General features: G+C 39.7%; 1 protein-coding gene across 4 annotated transcripts in view; it reads right to left on the bottom strand.

The window, feature by feature from the left end:
* The window catches only part of mim (missing-in-metastasis), a 438,609-nt gene that overhangs the window by 289,117 nt on the left and 127,671 nt on the right, over nt 1–21,821 (bottom strand). For all 4 annotated transcript variants that reach the window (XM_083139464.1, XM_083139467.1, XM_083139465.1 and 1 more), the window contains exon 3: nt 14,894–14,967. In XM_083139464.1, the coding sequence (XP_082995590.1) occupies nt 14,894–14,967 (74 nt within the window). The remainder of the gene's footprint in view (nt 1–14,893; nt 14,968–21,821) is intronic.

Raw genomic sequence — 21,821 nt, 5'->3', positions numbered from 1 at the left:
ACTCGTGTAAAGTGTAAGGCAGTTCTGCTACTTGTCACAGTGTATACAGGGTGGTCCAAAAGTATGGAGACACCCGAATTAAGCAACATCCTTGATGTCTGGTTACACAATTGTCTGTCACGAGTACGTACACCTTTAACACTCATTAGGTGTTGTATTACATCAATTTTGTGTGGTACATTAGTTGCTTATTTTTGCATTGTTCTAGAATTTAGGAGTTGCAATATTTTACGTCAAATTACACTACCATTAATACTAACGCCGTTAATCTTTACACATATTGCTTTTACTCTGCAGGACAAAAGTTATTAGGTTCAACTTACATTTAACATGAAAGACACTGGCTTAAGCAGATTGTTTTCTATGGAGGGACTGGAATTGTAAATGTGAATAGTACGTAGCTGTTTTCCAGGAAAATGATTGATTGATTCATTTGTTGTTTTAAGTCCACTTTATGCACACGAAGGCTAATCGGGACTAGACCTACAGTTTAAAGTGGGATCCGAACCACTGTGCCATGTGCCTCCACCGGGTATCGATTACAAGGCGACGACGTTACCACAACGCCATCGGGAGGCCCCTCCAGGGAAATGGTATACACAATAACATATTTCGCATATTAAGAATTTTCTACTCTGGCAAATGTCAATCGGGATCCTTTTAGGGCATTTGCCGCTGTGATTTTTCCAGAGTTCTTCATCGCTTTTATTCGAAAATGTTGATTTTCTCAAAATTTCGGAGGGAAATTAATAAGCAAGCACTTTTATACAGAGTGGATCAAAAGTGCTAGCGCAAAGTACACGATAGTTGAAGCAAAAAAGTCTCAGTAAACATGGGGTCGCAAACGAACCGTTTCCGAGATAATTGCGAATGTGTAGCTACGAACTGCCACTGACTCGACTGTTTGTATACATCCTACGCTTCTATCTTTTCGCACTCCTGGGATTCTGAGTTTAAAACTGAACACTGCCGAAAGGGGCCGTTTTAAACAAACCATACATGCTGTACAGGACAGAAGGCATAAGAGGCACGTCACTTGTAAAGCGACTGGCGCACGATGCATACAAACAATCAACTCGGTGGCGGATCGTAGCCATACATTCGCAATTATCTCTCCACCGTTTGCGACCTCATGTTTACTGAGACTTTTTTGCTTCTACTACGTATATGTACACACACCGATGAGCCATTACATTATGACCACGCAGACCCGGAAACATTTTGCACGCCTGAAGCGCGGAGAGTAACACGCTGGCAGCATGATATGTACTAGGGATGGCCAAACGGATCCGGATCCGTTCGGATCCGGATCCGGATCCAAAAGTTTCGGATCTGGATACGGATCCGAAAATTCCGGATCCGAGAGTTTCGAATCTGGATCCGGATCCGTAAGTTCCGGATCTGGATCCGGATCCGAAAGTTCCGGATCTGGATCCGGATCCGAAAGTTTCGGATCTGGATCCGGATCCGTAAGTTCCGGATCCGAAAATCCGGATCCGGATCCGAGAGTTTCGTATCTCAATCCCATTATAATATTACACACCTTAAAAGGTATGATCTTCGATTACAAAGAAATTTCTCATTAGTTAGTCCTAGAATAATTCTTTTCAAGTGTTGTTCCTAAAATACTTGCTACGCATCGGCTAACACACTCGTGCACAAAAATAGTCTTACTTGTTTAACATAAAATGTCAGAGGTGATTTTGTAAATGCCATTGAAACGAATATGTATTCATTCGAATGTATTGGAAATGGAAACACACACAAATGTGAGACATTCCATTCCAATATGAAACCTTTAACACATAGAACAAGATAGAAATGTTATACAAAAATTATACAATTTTTCTACAGTTACAGTTTTACAAATTAAAATAAAACATTATAACATATGCAGTGTTATATAATTACAAAGTGTAAGACTAACAAGGGAGGTTATCTATACTACTTTTCCGGATTCTCTGGAGTAGCGACGCGCAGAGGGGAAAGCTTGTGGGCGGGGCCAGACTAGGTGGGGAAGGCTGCAGGATGAAAGCAACGAAGTGCTGCGCGGTGTAACGGCTGTAAAGCAAAACGCTTTCTGCTGCTGCCAATTTCTTCTTTTATTCTTAACAATGGCCAGTGTATTGTTTTACACAAATAATATTGCACGTTTATTTGTGTTTTGATGCTACGAAGAACAGAAAAAAATTTAAACATGCAAATAACCACAAACTATGAAACATGTATCAAAATGTGTTTTAAACAAGTCTGAAAAACATGTTTCAAACACTTTGTTTTAAACATTTGTAAAAAAAACAAAGCCATGTGTTTTAAACTTTTCAAACAAGTTGTTCTCGAACACATTCAACACTATGAGGCGCTCTCCTGAATGCAGAGTTCCCCTAGACTTGGGGGCTGACATGTTTACTACGGAACTACTGGACCGCGAATGAGCCCCCTCCCGTGGATGCCCCTCCCCTCCGCGCGTTCATTGGACGAGGCGCACACCCTTCAACATGCGCACAGAACGCGTTCGCGTTCTCTTACTCCAGAGAATCCGGGAAAGGAATATAAGTGTCCCCCTCCGATTTCCATGAAACTTCGCAGGTGTATAGTGGGGCCCAATGGAAGAAATTGTTTTTTTGTTTCAGCTAAAAACTCTTTTAGGGGGCAAAACCCCCTCAAATGTCAAGATGAGGACAAAGTGAGGATCTGACCCCTGTGGCCCCCTCCGATTTCCATGAAACTTGGCAGGTGTATAGTGGGGCCCAAAGGAAGAAATACGTGTTTTTTTTGTTTCAGTTAAAAAAAACGGTTTTACGCGGCAAAACCAACTCAAATGTCAAGATGAGGACAAATTGAACTGGTGATCTGACCCCTGTGTTCCCCTCCGATTCCCATAAAACTTGGCAGGTGTGTGTATAAATGGGCCCAAAGGACGAAATACGTTTTTTTTTTGCTTCGGCTAGAAAACTGTTTTAGGGGCAAAACCCCTCTCAAATGTCAAGATGAGGACAAATTTAAGTGGGCATTTCACCCCTGTGTTCCCCTCCGATTCCCATAAAACTTGGCAGGTGTGTGTATAAACGGGCCCAAAGGAAGAAATACGTTTTTTTTTGCTTCGACTAGAAAACTGTTTTAGGGGGCAAAACCCCTCTCAAATGTCAAGATGAGGACAAATTTAAGTGGGCATTTCACCCCTGTGTTCCCCTCCGATTCCCATAAAACTTGGCAGGTGTGTGTATAAACGGGCCCAAAGGAAGAAATACGTGTTTTTTTGCTTCGGCTAGAAAACTGTTTTAGAGGGCAAAACCCCTCTCAAATGTCAAGATGAGGACAAATTTAAGTGGGTATTTCACCCCTGTGTTCCCCTCCGATTTCCATGAAACTTGGCAGGTGTATAGTGGGCCCAAAGGAAGAAATACGTGTTTTTTTGTTTCGGCTAAAAAAACCGGTTTTACGCGGCAAAAGCCACTCAAATGTCAAGATGAGGACAAATTGAACTGGGGATCTGACCCCTGTGTCCCCCTCCGATTCCCATAAAACTTGGCAGGTGTGTGTATAAACGGGCCCAAAGGAAGAAATACGTTTTTTTTGCTTCGGCTAGAAAACTGTTTTAGGGGGCAAAACCCCTCTCAAATGTCAAGATGAGGACAAATTTAAGTGGGCATTTCACCCCTGTGTTCCCCTCCGATTTCCATGAAACTTGGCAGATTTATAGAGGGGCCTAAAGGAAGAAATACGTGTTTTTTGTTTCGGCTAAAAATCTGTTCTAGTGGGCAACCTCCCCTCAAATGTCAAGAAGAGGACAAATTGAAGTAAGGATCCCCCTCCGATTTTCATGAAACTTCGCAGGTATATAGAGGGCCCCAAAGGAAGAAATACTTGTTGTTTTTTTTGTTTCGGCTAAAAAAATGTTTTAGGGGGCAAAACCCGCCTCAAATGTCAATATGAGGACAAATTGAAGTGGGGATCATCTGACCCCTGTGTTCCCCTCTGATTTCCATGAAATTTGGCAGGTGTATAGAGAGGGCCTATGCCCCCTGTTTATTCCTATGCCATATTTACGTGGTTTCGGGGTCGGATCCCCACTTCAATTTGTCCTCATATTGACATTTGAGGCGGGTTTTGCCCCCTAAAACACAAAAACACGTACTTCTTCCTTTGGGCCCCTCCATACACCTGCCAAGTTTCATGGAAATCGGATGGGGAAACTTAGACCTCCCTTGTAAGTGTATTAATTAATTGCAAATCGCGCACGCGCGCACACACTATATGTATGTGTGTATGTATGTATATTATATATATGTGTATATTAGCAGGTAACAATGTGTTATAAACACATTCTTACTTTCCAAAGAAGCGCATGTGGGATGGCAAAACGGATCCGGATCTAAAAATTCCGGATCCGGATCCAAAAATTCCGGATCCGAAAGTTTTGGATCCGGATCCGAAAGTTCTGGATCCGGATCCGAAAGTACAGGATCCGGATCCGGATCTGAAAATTCCGGATCCGAAAAATTTTAGGATCCGGATTTCGGATCCGCTAGGATCCGGATCTGGCCATCCCTAATATGTACTCGGCAGGGCTACAGGCTCGCTGTTAGTAGTGTCTCCGGCGTCAGAATGGAAATAACGGCCGATCTATCCAAGTTTCATAGAGATCAAATTGTGATGGCACGGCACCTTAGTACCAGCATCTTTGAAACGGCGCGGCTTCTAGCTGCTCTCGTGTCGCTGTTGGGAGCACGTATCGAAAGTGTTGCAATGATGTGTAAACAACGACAGGTCGTCCAGCTGCGTGTTGACAGTGGTTCATTAATACCAGAGGCTGACGCGCATTGTTCGGAGCGACCGCAGGGCCACGGTGTGAGAAATCGCCCACAGGTAAAACAGTGGCGACCAGGGTAATGTTCCACACTGTTTCATCAAACACTGCTACACACAGGACTGCGGACATAATGTGATAGCTCATCACGTAGGTGGTTATAATGTAATGGTTCATCGGTGTATATTCCATGAGGGTCATGTGAACCTCCCCTCGAGTTCCCCTGTGGGTGCCCATGAGCAGGATAATTCCGAATACATTTGGAGTAAAGAGCTTTCGCAACAAATTGAAAAGTAATAACACCCGTTGTGCGAGTCTAACCGTAAGTCTTGCACCAGTTTTGTGCCATCGTTTCTTAACACATTTCGCACACACAGACAGTGTTGCGTCCTGTCTCGACAATTGTTCTCAGCATTCGCGTGCCCCTGCCGTAAATATTACGTTCACTTTCACTAAATAAACCAACTAACAAAGAGGGAGATTTGGAAATTGAAGCGAAGCGGGAGAACTTCATATCATCTTTCCCACTGCTCCCTCGCCTGGTCCAGCTTTGCTTCCTCGAGCGAAACAATGCGAGGCTCCGGCCGACAGGAAGCACGCTTGGCTTGTTGGTGAACCGATCCCCGCAACAGTGGCCTTAATAAATAACAACACAATTACTGCAGGTGAAGAAAACAAGAACTTGCAACTCAGGTTGAACATTGCTGGTTACGGCCCGAGGGAAACAATGCAACTATGAAGCTTCTTCCTACTTCGCGCTCGGCGGCGCTCATGAACTGGCAATCATTGAAAAACAGGCAAAGTTACATCAAAGAATGGCGCACAAAATGTTAAATTTTTCACCTGACTTCATTCAAGCATTTATCCTTTATAAATCTTCTTAATGAAGATGGAAAAGAGAAGATTGGATTGATCTTGCCCAGGATAGGGACAGATAGAAGGCTTGTGTTGCTGCAGCCATAAACCTTCGGGTTTAAGAACTATAGAGAGTAAGTTAGTTAAACCTTCTAACACTTACTGTACAGAACAATAATACCATGTACAACTAAACAAGCACTATAGTTTTCAACCCAGCTTACCTATGCCGTATGGGAAATTTACTCACCTGAGGAGGAGATGGGCTCAGAGGCCCATACATTTTTCATCACTAAACTTTAAGAAATCATTTTGTTTTTTAATCACTGCTTCCTTTGTCAGCAATATACCAAAATACCATTATTACCAATTGTACACTGTTACATGCATGAATGTCATGTCGGAACACACATCCCAAGAGAGGGGGGCTGATAAGCCAACCACATGATTTTCCTCCTGTGTACGTTACCTTTATGTTTTTATGAAAGATTGGGTATACCCTAGGGAACAGTGTAATTTATGTAATTTATATTCATTTTTTTGTACAAAAATATTCACAGTTCAAAAAGAGAAAAACAAGAGGTGGCCTGGCCCTAGTCTAAGAGAATAAGACAACGAGGCTGTGGCAGTATACTGTAAGTATGCATTCATCGTATCATCACTTATCGTCATCATCGCGCTTAGCCAAAAGTGGAAGAAATGCGACACTAAATGAGAAAAATCGCATCAAATCTTTGATTTCATCTAATCACTATTCATCCCCATCTTCGCAATTAGCCAAAGGTGACAGAAAAGTGAAGTAAAGTAAACGAAATCAATCAAGCAAGGACACGAAGACATTGTCGCGCCTTCATAAATCTGGCTCCTTCAAAGTGATTTAGCATTTGTTTAAAATAATATTGTGGTTTGACAAAACCGTTGGAAACCTCAATGTTTCCGTCGTGTTCTGCACAAAAAGTTTCTTCATACCTTCAACGGAAACATAAATTTCTTGGGAGTAATATTCCGTTAAGTTCGAGATTTCCTTTGTTCTCTTTAATGCTTAAAGTGTCATAACTGGAGGAAATACGAAACGTTCCCGACAACAAATAACGTGTTTACGAATCGTGTCAGTGGTACCACAATGTTAAAACAAAACGCGTGTGTAAATATGCGTGCTAGGGAATGTGTGGTTTATGTGAAATTTTACTTCAGAGAAATTTTTGAGATTGTAGAGCAAAAATTATTTTTGTTGTTCTACAGACTACTGAAGAGTTCACTGGAACACCAGCTTTAGAGTTTCTTTCTTTGAAAATCGGTACGTTTCAAAACCAAGATTACTGAAGAAAGACTGTTTTTTATCAAATTCCTTCAAGAATAATAATATAAAGGAAGACATATTTCGTCCGCTACCACTATAAATAGTGACTGAAGAAATGACAGCTTGTCATCCAACTGCTCTAAAAAACTATGACCGTGTTTAAAGTATTATACTACACATCTAACCATAAAAACGTAATTTTAACGATTCAGTTTTTAAAAACAGGCCCATATTTATGGTGCATACAACTATAATTTGAAATTATTATCTAACTTTGACACGCACCTACACTAGTCCTCTAGGGCCTTGGAATGGTCACAACTAAGTTACCCAAATCGGACTTCTCAGTTAGCTAATAGGGTAAACAGATGACAGGCCCTGACTGGTCACTGGTGTCGGATTTATAACTTTCTTTTAGTTAGAAATGAAAGGTTATGGAACTTTCTTCAAATAAAGTTTGATTTATTATCTTTTTATGCACAATATACAATAAAACGTATCCACAGGCAATCCTAGATGGAGTTGACAGATGCAGATCGGCGTACAAATCTGTAAAGGACAACCCTTCCAAGATTATTCACGGTTTGATGGTATCGCAAGAAGCCAGAGTATAGCAGCAGGTTATGAGAAACTGACCCAAGCATAAGCAGAGGCCGACATGGGGCACAAGTTCTCCCTACGAGGTCGACTTGTGATACCAGCAACCAGGTAAGAAGGCCGAAATATACAGAAATCTGGTTCTCTTTTATACTAAATGGTTGTTTACAAAATACCAAGGAAACTTAGTCGATATTTACACGAATCTATGGATTTACATGATAGTCTCTTACAATTTTTACATAAAATTATTAAAGTTGTAAATTACATACCTTCCTAAAATATTCTTTCAATACCTAAAATGATCACATAATTATTAATTTCGTTATCTTAAAAACTGCAGATTAATTCCAGAACATTCGAATCCCGTGCAAGTCACACATAATGTATGCATAATCTAGCACGCGTAAATGTTGAGCTCCTGCTTTACAAATGGAAGCATGGCCAGATTCGACTGGGGCGACACAACTTAATGCAAATGAAATATTAAACTTTATATTTAAAAGTTTTCTTATGTGTCTCAATGCTGTATTTATACATTGTGTTAAAAAACTACTTCAGCCCCCCTCCATGATGGGGCGTTTTTAGAATGAACAATCTTGGAATGTAGTGCACTATTTTCGAAATTTCTTTGCGGGATCAATTTGTTAAATTTGCGATGTTCATTGAACGTAGCAAATAACCTTTCCCTCTTATTTAGTTATGATTCAAGTTGCCCCTGGAAGTTAGGTCAGTGCCATTACTTGCTGTCTTGAATTGTTTACGTACAGGATAGATTTTAAGCGCTTTCGATGTAATGCTCATGGCGAAAAGTTGCTTGTTTTCACGACCCAAGGAATGTTGTAAGTAGTTTTTAAACACCTAGTAGAAGATGTGTGTGTGTTTGTGCTTATGTTGTAAGCGGTTACCGACGCTATGTGTACTTCCCATCCTGCCACAGTACAGAGAAGTGAGGGCATTAATGCGTATGCGTTTACGAAGAAAACAATCACCCAGTGATGCCAACTATAGCATAATGGTGCTAAACCTAGCACAATTTGAACTTTGTTTCCACATAACACCCTGTGTTTGGCATAAAGTAAAATATAGCATCGCAAACGCGCGTCCCTGAAAGACAGATACATTGAATTGAAAGGAATATATTTTGATTTATTTTTTTCTTTAAAAAAAATCTACAATTTTATTTGTGCGGACATGTTTCATACTGAAGGCAGCACGCCGATCCAGGGGCAAGTTTTTCCAGCCACACCCTGTTCCACAATCTTCTATTAATCTTTTCTTTATGGTTCCTTACTTAGCTAACGAGGAACAATATATTGAAGGAAATTGAATGGATGGATGGATTGATTGATTGATTTGCTTCATTTTACTTTGCCTTTGTGCCACGTTTTGCATAATTTGCGAAGATGGGAATGAGTGATCGTATGATGAAATTGACGAATGGACACTCGCAAACATCCATGCCCAGGCCGGGATTCGAACCCGGGACCACTGTCGTCGATGCGCGATGTGCTAACCACTCCGCCACGAGGCCGGCGAAGGAAATTGGAAGAAACATTTTCAAGCGCTATATTGAACCTATTCGTTGGTTAAACCATTGCAATTAATTTAATGGGGGATATTCCCAACATTCTTAAACTGTAATAAATAAGCAATGACGCACGTTCACAACTCTTCGCAAAATAGATGCATAAATTGAACATAAAAACCGAAGTCTTCTGAAAATAATAAGAATTATTATAATGCTACTTCTAATAATAATAATAATATAAACAATAGATCTTACCACACTTTAGTCGTACTTAATATAATTTAAGAGTTTAATCAGCACTTATTCTGATCGGGAGGCTGGCAACGCTGACGTCCCCTTTTTGTAAACTAACAGGTAGGCTGTTGAAGTTTACCAGTAGGACATTGTAAGTTCTACGGTGGAGCACACTTACTCCTCAGTAGGCGTTATGAAATTGTAAATAAGCCGTCCCCGTGGCGGAGTGGTTAGCACATCGCGCTACGACGCCAGGCGTCCCGGGTTCGTTCGAATCCCGGCCTGGGCATGGACGTTTGTGAGTGTCCATTCACGAATTTCACCATATCATTCGCAGATCAGCCAAAAGTGGCACAAAAAGCGAAGTTAAATAAAACAAATCAGTCAATCAAAATTGTAAATAAGCTCGTGGAAATGTCAATATGTTCACTTCCTGTAATGTATGGTGCGCTGTATATTATCATTGCCCGAAACGTTCGTCTTTCGATACAGAGAAGAATCAACAGTATAATTTCTGTGGAGAAAACAATATCAACTATTACTAGCAAACAAGATAGTATAAAACACGTTTGCAGCCTAAGATACGAAACACGCCACGGAACAAAGAAAGAAAGACGTCCGTGACGGAAAGTAAATTAGATTGTGGCAATCAGATTAACCGATAGATTGATGGGTGGAGAGTGGTGGGTTCACGTAATCAAAAAAACATGCGAGCCGAGACCAATATTGAGGGAGTTTTGAGAGAATTGCTTTTCACACGGACACGAACTTTCATGCTTTTTGCATTCTGTCTGTTCTCTACAAAAAACTGTCCATCCCAGTGCTCCAAGTATGGCATCAACCAACTAGGAAAACTTACGCAAACCATCTCCCACAACTAAGCCCAACGGTCTTGCAAACATTCCCTAATGAAACAATTTTCACTTCGAGTGGATCCAACCAGTTCCAATTTTTACTAAATTTCCACTTTATGCACAGTAAGGCTAATCGAAACTGAGCCTACAGTTTACAGTGGGATCCGAACAACTGTGCCATGTGCATACAGCGGGTATCGAACCCGGGACCCCTTGATTACAAGGCGATGACGTTACCACTACACCATCGGGGAGGCCCTAGATCAGGGGTCTTCAACTCGTCGGACATTGCGCGCCACATTAACAATTTCAATGACGCTCACGGAACACGAAGCTACACTACGGTATTGAGAACTGTAAGATGCTGAAATCTACCATTTACTTAAGCAGCTTTTTATGTTAAGTGCTTAATATTTCAAACGGGCACGCCCACGGCAAAGGGCTCTGCGGGCCACCTCTGGCCCGCGGACCATGGGTTGAAGACCCCTGTCCTAGATCCAAGTGGAGAAAAGTAAAGTTCCTGATCAATATTTTATACATATTACCATACGTACTAGTGTGCATAAATCTTTGGAACTGTTCAATTCCTTGCCTTCCAATAACCCTCGATTATACAACAAATGCTAAACAATTATGTTTTTATTATTTAATTTTAGTACGCGGGAAGTCTTTCGGGGGGGGGGGGGGGGGGTCGGACAACCTGGACCGCTCCTCCTCTAAATACGTCATTGGGCAGGTCGACTCGGTGGCCGACTTTCGATCTCGTCACCGAAGTTCCTTGATTCAAATCCCGGCGTAGGCTTGGAGGTTCTTTATGGGCATCCGTTCATCATATCATCGTTCATCTTCATCGTCGCGATTAGACAAAAAAGCGATGCTAAATAACAAATATAGAAATACGCAATGGCAATGTAAGGAGTTGAAACCAAGACGTCAACGGAGCAGACTATACGGGTTGTACGTACACCGTTTGGTGTAAACATGTTCTTGAGATTGAGAAACTTAAGATATGTTTTTACTTGACAAAAACGCGACGACGCATCGCGATGGACTGAAACAAGAACTTCGCCGAATATCGTAAATAACAGTCTGGTAATTCGAACAATCGTACTGGACCATGTTTACAGTTACTTCGCAATGACTATGGCACAATCCAGGAGTAAGCAACTTCATGGCCCACGGAAAGGCAAGGAAACTAAAGCAATCACTTTCGGCAAACGCGTTAACTGTCCGGAAGAAAGGCAAGCCACGCGGAGCACGGAAGAGAAGCGAGCTTCGAAAAGTGCCTCATCACGAAGTAGACAGGCGTTATTTTTGTACTAGCTCAGCGTTCCAAAAGCTCTGGCGTCGGAGGCAAGGAGGATGAAACTCACTTTCCTGAATACCACAATCTTGAACCTGACCTTAAGTCTCACGAAGTCGAGAAAAAAAAATAACGCTATCAACTCGTTTGACAACACGTAAATTCCGCGCGAAAGGGATAAAAAAATATACGGAAGCTATCGATTCGTAGGGAGATGTTTTTAAAACTTGCTTTCCATAAGCTCAGTTGATTTGCAAATACTGTGTGGTTTGTGAAATACAAGCAATTCCGCCAACACAAAGCATCGGAACTTTCAGTAGAACCAGGGTGTTTTTCTGTACTTACATACACAACCAATAAAATGATGCCTAAGGCCAAGGGGGGAGGCAGGGGAGCACTTGCCCTACAGATGGTGAAATTGTAGGGATATTTGATAACAAAAGATATTGTTTTCTGTGACTTACAGGCCGTAAGTTGCAGGAACCACTTATTATTATTATTATTATTATGATTATTATTATTATTATTATTATTATTGGAAGTAGGGTTACATTTAAGCTTATAGCCTATTTTACACTGATTTTCTATCTATAAAATACAGTTTTTTGTCCTACATGAATTAATATGTTAAGTATACAGTTATGCAAATTGTATATAGATATACAAAATATGGAAATTACAAATGTATGTAATTTAAAAGTGAAACCCAAGAAAGAAAAATAATGAAAGTTTAAACAGCTTTTCAAGTAGTGCATATGAAGGAGTCAATGAGGTAAGGTGTCAGTATAAGTAGAATAAATAATAAAACTTATTATTATTTTACACAACCATTTATATATAAGTAGTAGACTCGAATCTGAACTTGTAATAATAATAATAATAATAATAATAAAAAGTTATTATGCTTATGCCCCTGAGAAAAAATCCTGCCCTTGCTAAGGCTCTACTTAATCATGTGGGATATGTGTCGATATTTTGCAACGAAAGAGATAAAATATGAGATTAACATATCATATGCAAGAAATGGCACAAGAGGGAAGTTTGTCTGCATTTTCCAACTGTAATAAATTTTCTGGACCTTGGGGGAAACTCTCATGATTGTTTTGAACGAATCGATCATTCTGTCAATGGATATTAGAAATGGCTTCCGTTACTTGTTTCGTATCGACAAGAAACCGGCCTCGCTGTCCTTCAAGAGACAGGCACAGGAGTTCCTGCATTCTGCCACGATTCGTCAATCACAGGAACTGGTCTACTTGTATTCGATCCACGCGATTTCCTTTCATTGTGCTCGGAGATGTTTTGTGGCAAAACCTTCACTTTTTATAAAACTGGTACAGGAGAAAAACCTGTACGCGCCAATGAAGATAAAGCAGTACCCATGGGCGTATCCATCTAATGCCACTTTTAAGTAAAATACGACAATCTGTTGAAGACCCTTTGTCGAAATAACGGATGCAATATTAACCTGGGGCTACACGGAACACATACAGTGTTGAAATGCTCACCTATGCACAAGTTATCAACAATATGCTCGTCAAGCATCGAAAAGCTGTGCACTTTATTAAGTTAAACTTCCATTCTGTACGACTGGTAATTAAGGATCTTCATTCACTCAAATAATCCTCCTGTTCATATCACATTGTCAACAGAACAATAGCGGTAGAAGAAGTTCGATGTGGAGACAAAAGAGCAACAGCACCTTCGGATTTCTAGAAGTTATTGAATTGAGATTGTAGCCAAACATTTCATTAGACATCGACTTCAAATAAGTTTCATGTCTACGAAACACAATGAATGGTGCAATTAAACATATAAAGAGGAAACTTCCATTTTATACGATTAGTCATACCCAACAAGAAATAAGCATTGACAATTCGGCATGCATCAATTCCATATCCAAATACCTTTACTCCTAATGAACTTTTTTTAATATTGCACATAATAATCTAACAATATATTCAGTAGCAAGAAAAAGATGGTACCAAAATAATGGTAACAAAATATCACATTAACATTTACACGTAGAAAAGTTGACAGGGAATGGCAGTTTATAATAATTGGAAATTACTGCATGTTCCTATTAAACATTTAGCAATATGTAAGTAAAACAACCCGCAATAAAATAAACTACACGGAATGAAAGTCCTTTAGTTGCTGTTATATCTACGCATGGGTGATTACTGATTAGCACGCTCCTTGCAAGTATCAAGTTATTAGCGCTTGAAAATCTTAACTCTTTCCGAGCCACACTTTCCTTCCAGTGTATTCTCGCAAATAGATATTACTCAAGTCAAAAAACTATCTGTGAGTGTCAACAGAGCATCGTTAAAATCAAATGGATTGCAAAAATAGTCATACTTATACATACCGATCGTGTGAAAAATATTACACTGGTCGATATTTTGAAAAACGTCCGGATGTTTTGAAACCAATAGGTGATTCTGGAAGTATTTTGAAAGATGATCAGGAAAATGACATCAATTTCTTCCCGTCAGGATTTCTCCCAAGGTCAGGACTTTGATTGATTGAATTGGTGTTTTAAGTCCACTTTATGCACAGTAAGGCTAATCGGGACTGGACCTACAGTTTAAAGTGGGATCCGAACCACTATGTGCCTCGACCGGGTATCGAACCCGCGACCCCTTGAATACAATGCAACGACGCTACCACTGCGCCATCAGGGAGGACCAAGGTCAGGACTTTTCCCCACGTCACCAGTTCAATCAACCATTTTACAACATTTGAGTTTTGGACATCTTATGAAGTAAATTTTTATGATGGAAGGTGGATTAAATGTTTACAACTCTACATGCATTTATAGTTCAAAATTGGAGAATTTAGAAAATCAATATTTTACCACTATCTAAACAGAGCCATTTATTGGGGAAAAATGGAACTACACATTTTATTGTGAAATTAAGGTAGTTAATATATTGCTATTGCTGTTTTCTGAATCACGTGATGGGGAAAAAATGAATTTCATTTTTGAAATCAGCCTGCTGAAACTATTCAGAGACAACAGTCATCTGCGAAACATCCAAACCTATGTCAACCAGTGTTATTATTCAAATCGTTTTTTTCTTCCTGTTTCACCAGAAAGTTGTTTCCCCGGCTGGTCGTTCTACTGCGGTCCAGAATCACTCCAAGTAAGCCTCAAGCAACGAATGGGCACACGGTCGAAAGCTCTAAATGGAATCGGATTTGTATTCATGGCACTCTGCATTCAAAATGAGACTCCCTTCCGCGTAAGAAGGTGCAAAGGTGCCTCGAGATCTTAAATCGCCTCCGAAAGGCACCGGTGGCTTAGAATTCAGCCATTTACTCGCTGTTAATCTCGTGCTGGCCTGGGCTGCATTTCTGCATCTGCCAAAAATACAAAAGGCCCCACAACAGAAAAGTAACTCACCTCTCGTGTTGGTTGCGGCATCCGCAATCTTCTGGAAGGCATCCAAGTACGCCGTGATTGCCTGGATTGTGGCCCTGCAAAGAGAAGGGAAGAAGAACCATTAGAATTCTGCAGCTGACTTCTTTCCAAAAGCAATACGGGAGACTTAACGGCTAAATCACAATGTTGCTACTCGCTTCGTCGAACTCCCTCGTTTTAAACAGGTTTGGCAATTATATTTCATGAAGTCTTTTGGTGTCTACCAAAATAACAAATCCAAAATTCTCGATGTTTTCATGATTTTTTTTTTCATTTTTATTTCCATTTATTTACTCGCCACCTACTAGGTATAGTTGGAAATTAAGAAAATATACAGCTATTTTTATTCAATGAAAATCCCCTACCACAAGGGCGGAAAAGATAAAAACTAAAGCTGTACTTTAACAAGAGATTTAAACTTGCTTTAATCATTAATGCATGTAAAAATTAATGCTTCACACTTCATTCTGAATGGGGGATGTGACCATTATTTATTTAATATTTTCGCAAAACTTCACAAGAAGTAATTCTCAAGAAACAAAGTGAGCAAATCTTAACCACAACTCAATACAATTTTAGATTTCCAAATATTCAATTTTATCAAATCCCAGTACAGGTATATAACAATGTAAATTCAGTATACTGAAAAAAAGAAGAAAAAACACAGCACAAATTCTTGACTACAAGCATAATTTCTTGACTCTTTTTCAGTGTGGTATTTAAGAAATTTCCAGTGAGGGGGAAATTCTACTGACTGTCTAGGGACAGCATGAGATAATGACTTTATGCCATATAACATTTCCCCTCACGGATAAAATTTATCAAGCAGGGGAGGACACAAGGTGGTGGAAATCCCCCACCCCTTTACAAATACCACCCTTTTTCCTTGACATTCTTGACTGGTAGACACCCTGTCTCATTCAATATAAAACTCAGATAGATATTTATCTATAAGGCTTATCACGAAGGTGACCTCTCCGCTCCCCGCCAAAAAAAAAAAAAGGATCTCGGAAACATTGCAGCCTCAATTCTGTACAATATTTGCACTCACAAGCTCAGCAAAAAGGAAAAACTATGGAATTAAAATCTGGATTCACCATCAATAATAATGAATGGTAAAAATTCTAAAGAATGACCAGGCTCGTTTGCTACACATTTTCTCCACCAGAAGTCTGTGTAGACACACTGCAAACAATATCACACTTAATGTAAGAAGAAATACTTACTTTAATAATACTAATACATCAACACTTTGGGCCGACTACCGTTGCAAAGTGGTTAGCACAGCGCGCAACGACGCTAGGGATCCCGGGTTCGAATCCCGGCCTGGACATGGGTGTTCTTTCCTAGTGTCCCTTCATCAACTACATCATACCATTACTAGAGGCATGAAAATTTCGTTTTTGACGAAAACACGAAATATGAAATAACATGCTGTAATGCTCATTTTTCATGTTTCTGAAAGGTGTGAGGCGCATTTTTCTACCCAGGTTTGTCACGAAATAATGCGAAAGGAACTGCCAAACGCGAAATATACTCTTAAACACGAAATTTACCGTCTATATACCGACGCGACACTTTCTGAAGTCTGAAGTATCCTGTGAGTTATGCAATTCACGGAGAATTGATTAATTCTGCTGTAAATATTTGAGAAGCAAAATTGGACCGCTTTACACAGGAATAAACTTATTACTCTGGTAACTACATAAATGTGCTATTAGAAGGGGTAAGTTTATTCCGTGTAATAAGTGCAGTTTTTAAATCAAATTTAGGATTATATTCACAATTTTAAAACCAAAATGTGATTTTATGTAGCACTTTTGATGTGATTATTCACCGCTATAACACCGAAATATTATTTTATTTACCGCTTTTGAACCCGAAATCGACTCTGTTTTTGTACCGAAATTTAGCTTTTTTATTTACCAAAAATATGTGCCTCTAACCATTACTCATCCTCATCGTTGCGATTGGCCAAACGTGGCAGAAAAGCGACACTAAATATCAAAACTCAAATCAAATCACATACGCATTTTATTTCAAAGCAGCATAATATGTACTCCCTTATCCCAGGCATTACAGACTGAATAGCACACTGTGGCGCTTAAATGTTAAGCACAGCAATGTCACTGCGAACACACAGAAAGGGCTGGCTCTATCACCATGCTGGAATGTGCCACTGTATATAATTCAGTTCCTTTCTGATCTAATACAAACATTTAAGAGCTCTTGCAACTTTATTTGTTAGTTATAAAGAATATATGCGCCAACACTCATACCACCAGGTAATAGGTACCTGTGGTCTTGAAAAGCGTGCAGAATTACAGGGTAAGCCGATGGGCAAAGATGCATGTCTTTTTAAAGGGAAAAAGAAACAGTAACAGTAGCCAGAAACTTAGTAAAGTTCGAGTCCTGATTCGAACAATAGTTTACTTTAAAGAAAGTTCCGAATGATCAGTTTCCCTCTTTGACAGGTCCACGTGGAGCCCAGTATTTCCTTCCCTCAAACCTTTCCCACCAATAGCGTCTGTTTTAGGAACTGACAGTACTTGTCAAGTCCATGTGGAAGCATGGATGGGAGTTCATATACACCGAAGTAGCAGTTTCGTGCTACGTTGTCCCTGAGCTGAAACGTCCTGTAATGTTCCTAATGGAAACATTTTCCTCGTGAAGAGTACCTTCGTATTCAGAGTCCATAGAAAAAAGCAAGAAGGCTGAAGTTTTGGTGCATGGCTTAAGGAAAATGCGACGTGGCAATGACCATTTCCGGCAACACGCGAGCGAGCAATGCACTGCACCCACGGATCCACCATGCTGCAGTTCGTGCCCATGTGTCGTTAAGGGTATTAAGGTTGAACGCGTGGTCGAAAAATCCAACCCTCGTATTGGCTCCTTTCCAACTTGCAATGGGAATTTGTACAACCCATCATTAAAGCAGTCAATGACAGCTACACTCATCACTAACTTCCTACGCGTAGAAACTTCGTTAAGGGCTTATACGATTGGTATAAAAGTCCAGTTGTGGGGGCAGATCCTAGCGTGAAATTTAATGTAAAGATTAATTCAGATACTAATAATAGCCCCATCTAGTTCGCTACACTTTTTGACAGCAGGTGCAACCCAGCGTCGGGCTGGTGAAAGGAAATTGCACACAACTAAGTGCATGAACAGCGGTGTTTAGAAGTCCAGAAGATTCAACAAATGACTGTCTGCTGATTCAAACGTCGTTCATTTGATTAGTTAGCACGCACCACGTGACCATACACCACACCGCTTCAGAACGTGGTGCAAACGATGCAGGCATCAAATAGCTACACTACTTGACACGAAGTAGACGTGTAACCAACTAGACGCGCGACTGCAGAGAGAGAGTCAAAAAGTGCAGCGAACTGGACGGGGTTATAATCACGTGATCTGCTTTTTTTAACCTTGTCCTTTCTTCGTGGATATGTTAACGTTACGAAAATTAGAGGAAAAGTTTCAGAACAAGGCGATGAAAATAGCATGAATTCAGTTTCATGCCAATTAATTGTTACTCTATGGAAAAGATAAAGTCTGGTTTATTTCACTTAATGCACAGAGAGAGGCTGGATCACAAACTAAAGCGGTATCCGAAATAATGAAGAAATTCGCTTCAACAAAGAATTGAACTGAAATCCTGATTGTAAGCAAGGTTGTTAAAGGTTCAGGAATTTTAAATTAATTCAATTCCGGTCCAGGGGAGATCAGAAAGCGTACATGTGTTCTGGACCGTAAAGAACTTATTTTTATCTCTAAACTATTTAAATACGGCCCAATAACCTTTTTCGAATGAAACAATATGCAACTTGGACCGAATTAAATGTGCGAGAAAAAAGTTTCCGGCCCTGTTGCGAAACCCAATAGAACCCATTAGAACCCTGGTTGCAAGTCGACACTGTCGAATACCTTACAGGGGAGTTTCAACGAAACGCTAACCAAAAATTCAGTTCTTGATACAAACAAAACAAAATAGTAAAATAAATTAGCAAGTACGGCATCCGATAAAATACTTGATGTGTAACATATTATTCTCATGCGAAGGTACAGGTAGAATCTTAATACGAAGATAAACTAGGCTCGAGAAATGTAATAAAAAAGTAACTGCAATCGAACCATCACAATCAATAACTAAATTATGTAAAATTTACCTCTGTGTGTGTGTACATGATCGTATAAGAACGATAAATGTTCAGATTAATCCAATGAATAGAATATAGCAGAATCTATTACATTTAGTACGAGGGTTTTAGCTCAAAGTTGCCCAGAAAATAATGGAGTTTTCCTAACATCTTATACCTTGTTTCATGTTTAACTGTATCAAGATTCTTTAACACATCTTGTATTCTAAACCATTTTAACCAACTTCTTCTCGCATAACAGACATAGCTATTCTACTGCTGTTCTCCACCTGTTGAACCCATCACCTTACCGAAAGAATTTTCCGTTGATCTATTCTTACCCACCTATTTCCTCACTCGATAGATTTTTATATTTATTTCACGCTTTTCTGGCATTTTTGGCTAATCGCGACCATGAGGATGAGCGATGATGGCACCCACGAAGAACACACATGCCCAGGTCGGGATTCGAAACTCCTGTCATCATAGTGTGCTGTGCTAACCACTCCGCCACGGATGCCTGTAAACAAGGACGTATTTAGGGGAGGGGGGTCCCAGACTCCCGGCCCGAAAGACTTACCACGTACTGAAATTAGATATGAAAATATACTTTTTTTAGTATTTGTTGTCTAATCGAAGTTTATTTATTTTTGCCGAACTTATTGGAAGGCAAGGATTACATTGGGTTCATACGGTTGTCAAGGCCAGTATCAAAGAAGATTTATGCACACTGCTACTTATAAAAATATGTATAAAATATTACTCAGGAACTTTACTTTTAGATCTAACATTATTTTTTTGTTATTCAATAAATATTCAATTCTTTGACATTAATTTCATAGCCACGGCAGTTCATTTTATACAATGTTTTGCGATATTAACTACATCTAAGATGGATAATGAATATGTATTGTTATATCTCTATTCTTATACAGTCTTTTTACCTAATCACGTACTAATAACAATACATTATTAATTTACATTTAATTAATGCCAATAATTTAATTTAATGGGAATATTATAATTTAAATAGTATTATTATTATTATTTCTGAGACTTGATTCGCCCCCCCACCCCCACATATATTTCTAGATACGAGCCTGCCTGTAAATAATGGGACAAATCAGAAGGCAATACAAGATGTAACGTTGCTTCTCAGGATTGAGGGCAAGTTGTAGGAATGCCAGCACCTTTCTCAGCAAGACAAACTGCAATTTAATCCTAACTCAATACGTTACGAACACAACATGATCAGCACTGAAGTTACAAGAACTGGGATGTTTTGCTCTTGCTTCATCAGGAACGAAACCAGTTGGCACACAATCTCTGGCCACGATCGCTAAATTTATCGGAAGAGCCTGTTACTAACGCTAACCACTGTGCCAACTCGGACACCTGAATATTTACAAAAACAAGGTTGCGGATGCATCTCACGTTTAGGTATTTCGAATATTAATGAGGACTGCAATGAATTATGGGTTGTATTGGATGAGAGAAAATGTTTTGTTCCAAAATAGTCACGAATTGTAATTATGGTTATAATACTGAAATTGAATTGGCATATATTTAGTTAGGAAACATATAAACAACGCAAATTTCGTGGTTTCTCCTAGTCAATATTTTTTCTCAACTCATATACAGCTTGGAAATAATTACTGTAAGGGTTATTTGTAACACCAAAAGATAAATAAAAATGTGTATCTCTTGCACAGGTTATCATAAAACATCGACTTTAAAAGCTATGGTTCAAGTCCTGATTCGAACGTCACTTCGGTATCTTTGACATAACTCGAGAGGAAGCCGACCGGACGCGTATCTGGTTTCGAGCCCATACTGTCAATTCCTAAATCGGACGCAATTGGTGGGAAAGGTTTGAGGGGAGGATATACTGAGCTCCATGCGGACTTGACATACGGTTGTCAGAGAGAAACTGTTCTTTCGGAACTTCCTTTAAAGTCAAGTGGCGTTCGAATCAGGACTCGGACTTTACTAAGTTCCTGGCTAGTAATACTGTTCCTTCTCTTGAAAAAACGTGCATCTTTGCCCATCAGCTTACCCCGTTATTCTGCACGCTTCTCAAGACTACAGGTACCTATTGGATAACAACAATGTGTTCATCCTATTGTCTTGGCGGAGAGTACACAATGAATTTTCTCTTAATTGGTCGTGGCATCCCATAAGCAAGTTGCGTGGCATTGTGAAGAATTGACAAAATCAATGGAATCTGTTGGGAGAATCTACCAAGGCGTGAAAAGGGCAGATCACAATGCATTCGAGTGTTCCAAGGCTTTACAATCGATGATACACAGTAATTGTTCTATAAATACAAGCGATCTGGGTTAATGATTTTTATAGGCCGAACAAATACAAGCTGCACGTGTATTCAATGTAAAGAAAGCTTACTTCTTTATATTATCCTAGTGGGGGGAAGAATTATTAGGCAGAATAGATGTACGTTACCCGTAACGTACGAGAAACTTACTTACCTCGGGGGGGGGGGGGGGGAGGGGGGTGCTCACATGCCCACACTAAAATTGAAGAAACAGGTTTGTTACTGAATCAGTGCTTCCTTTGTTGATTATATAGTCTATATGCAGTTATTTGTTAATTATAATAACAACAAAAATGACCGTCATTATTTTAAAATAATAACTAATTATTGCACGAGTGTCACGCACATATTTTACCCTTCGCTAAAACTCACAAAAACCACAACATTTTTAATAATGTCTTTTGTTTATAGAGGAACAGTTAATTATTAATTATAATAA

The sequence above is a fragment of the Lepisma saccharinum genome, chromosome 17 (assembly GCF_977018435.1).
Source record: "Lepisma saccharinum chromosome 17, izLepSacc3.1, whole genome shotgun sequence".
Taxonomy (NCBI): domain Eukaryota; kingdom Metazoa; phylum Arthropoda; class Insecta; order Zygentoma; family Lepismatidae; genus Lepisma; species Lepisma saccharinum.
This window is presented reverse-complemented; position numbering and strand designations above follow the sequence as displayed.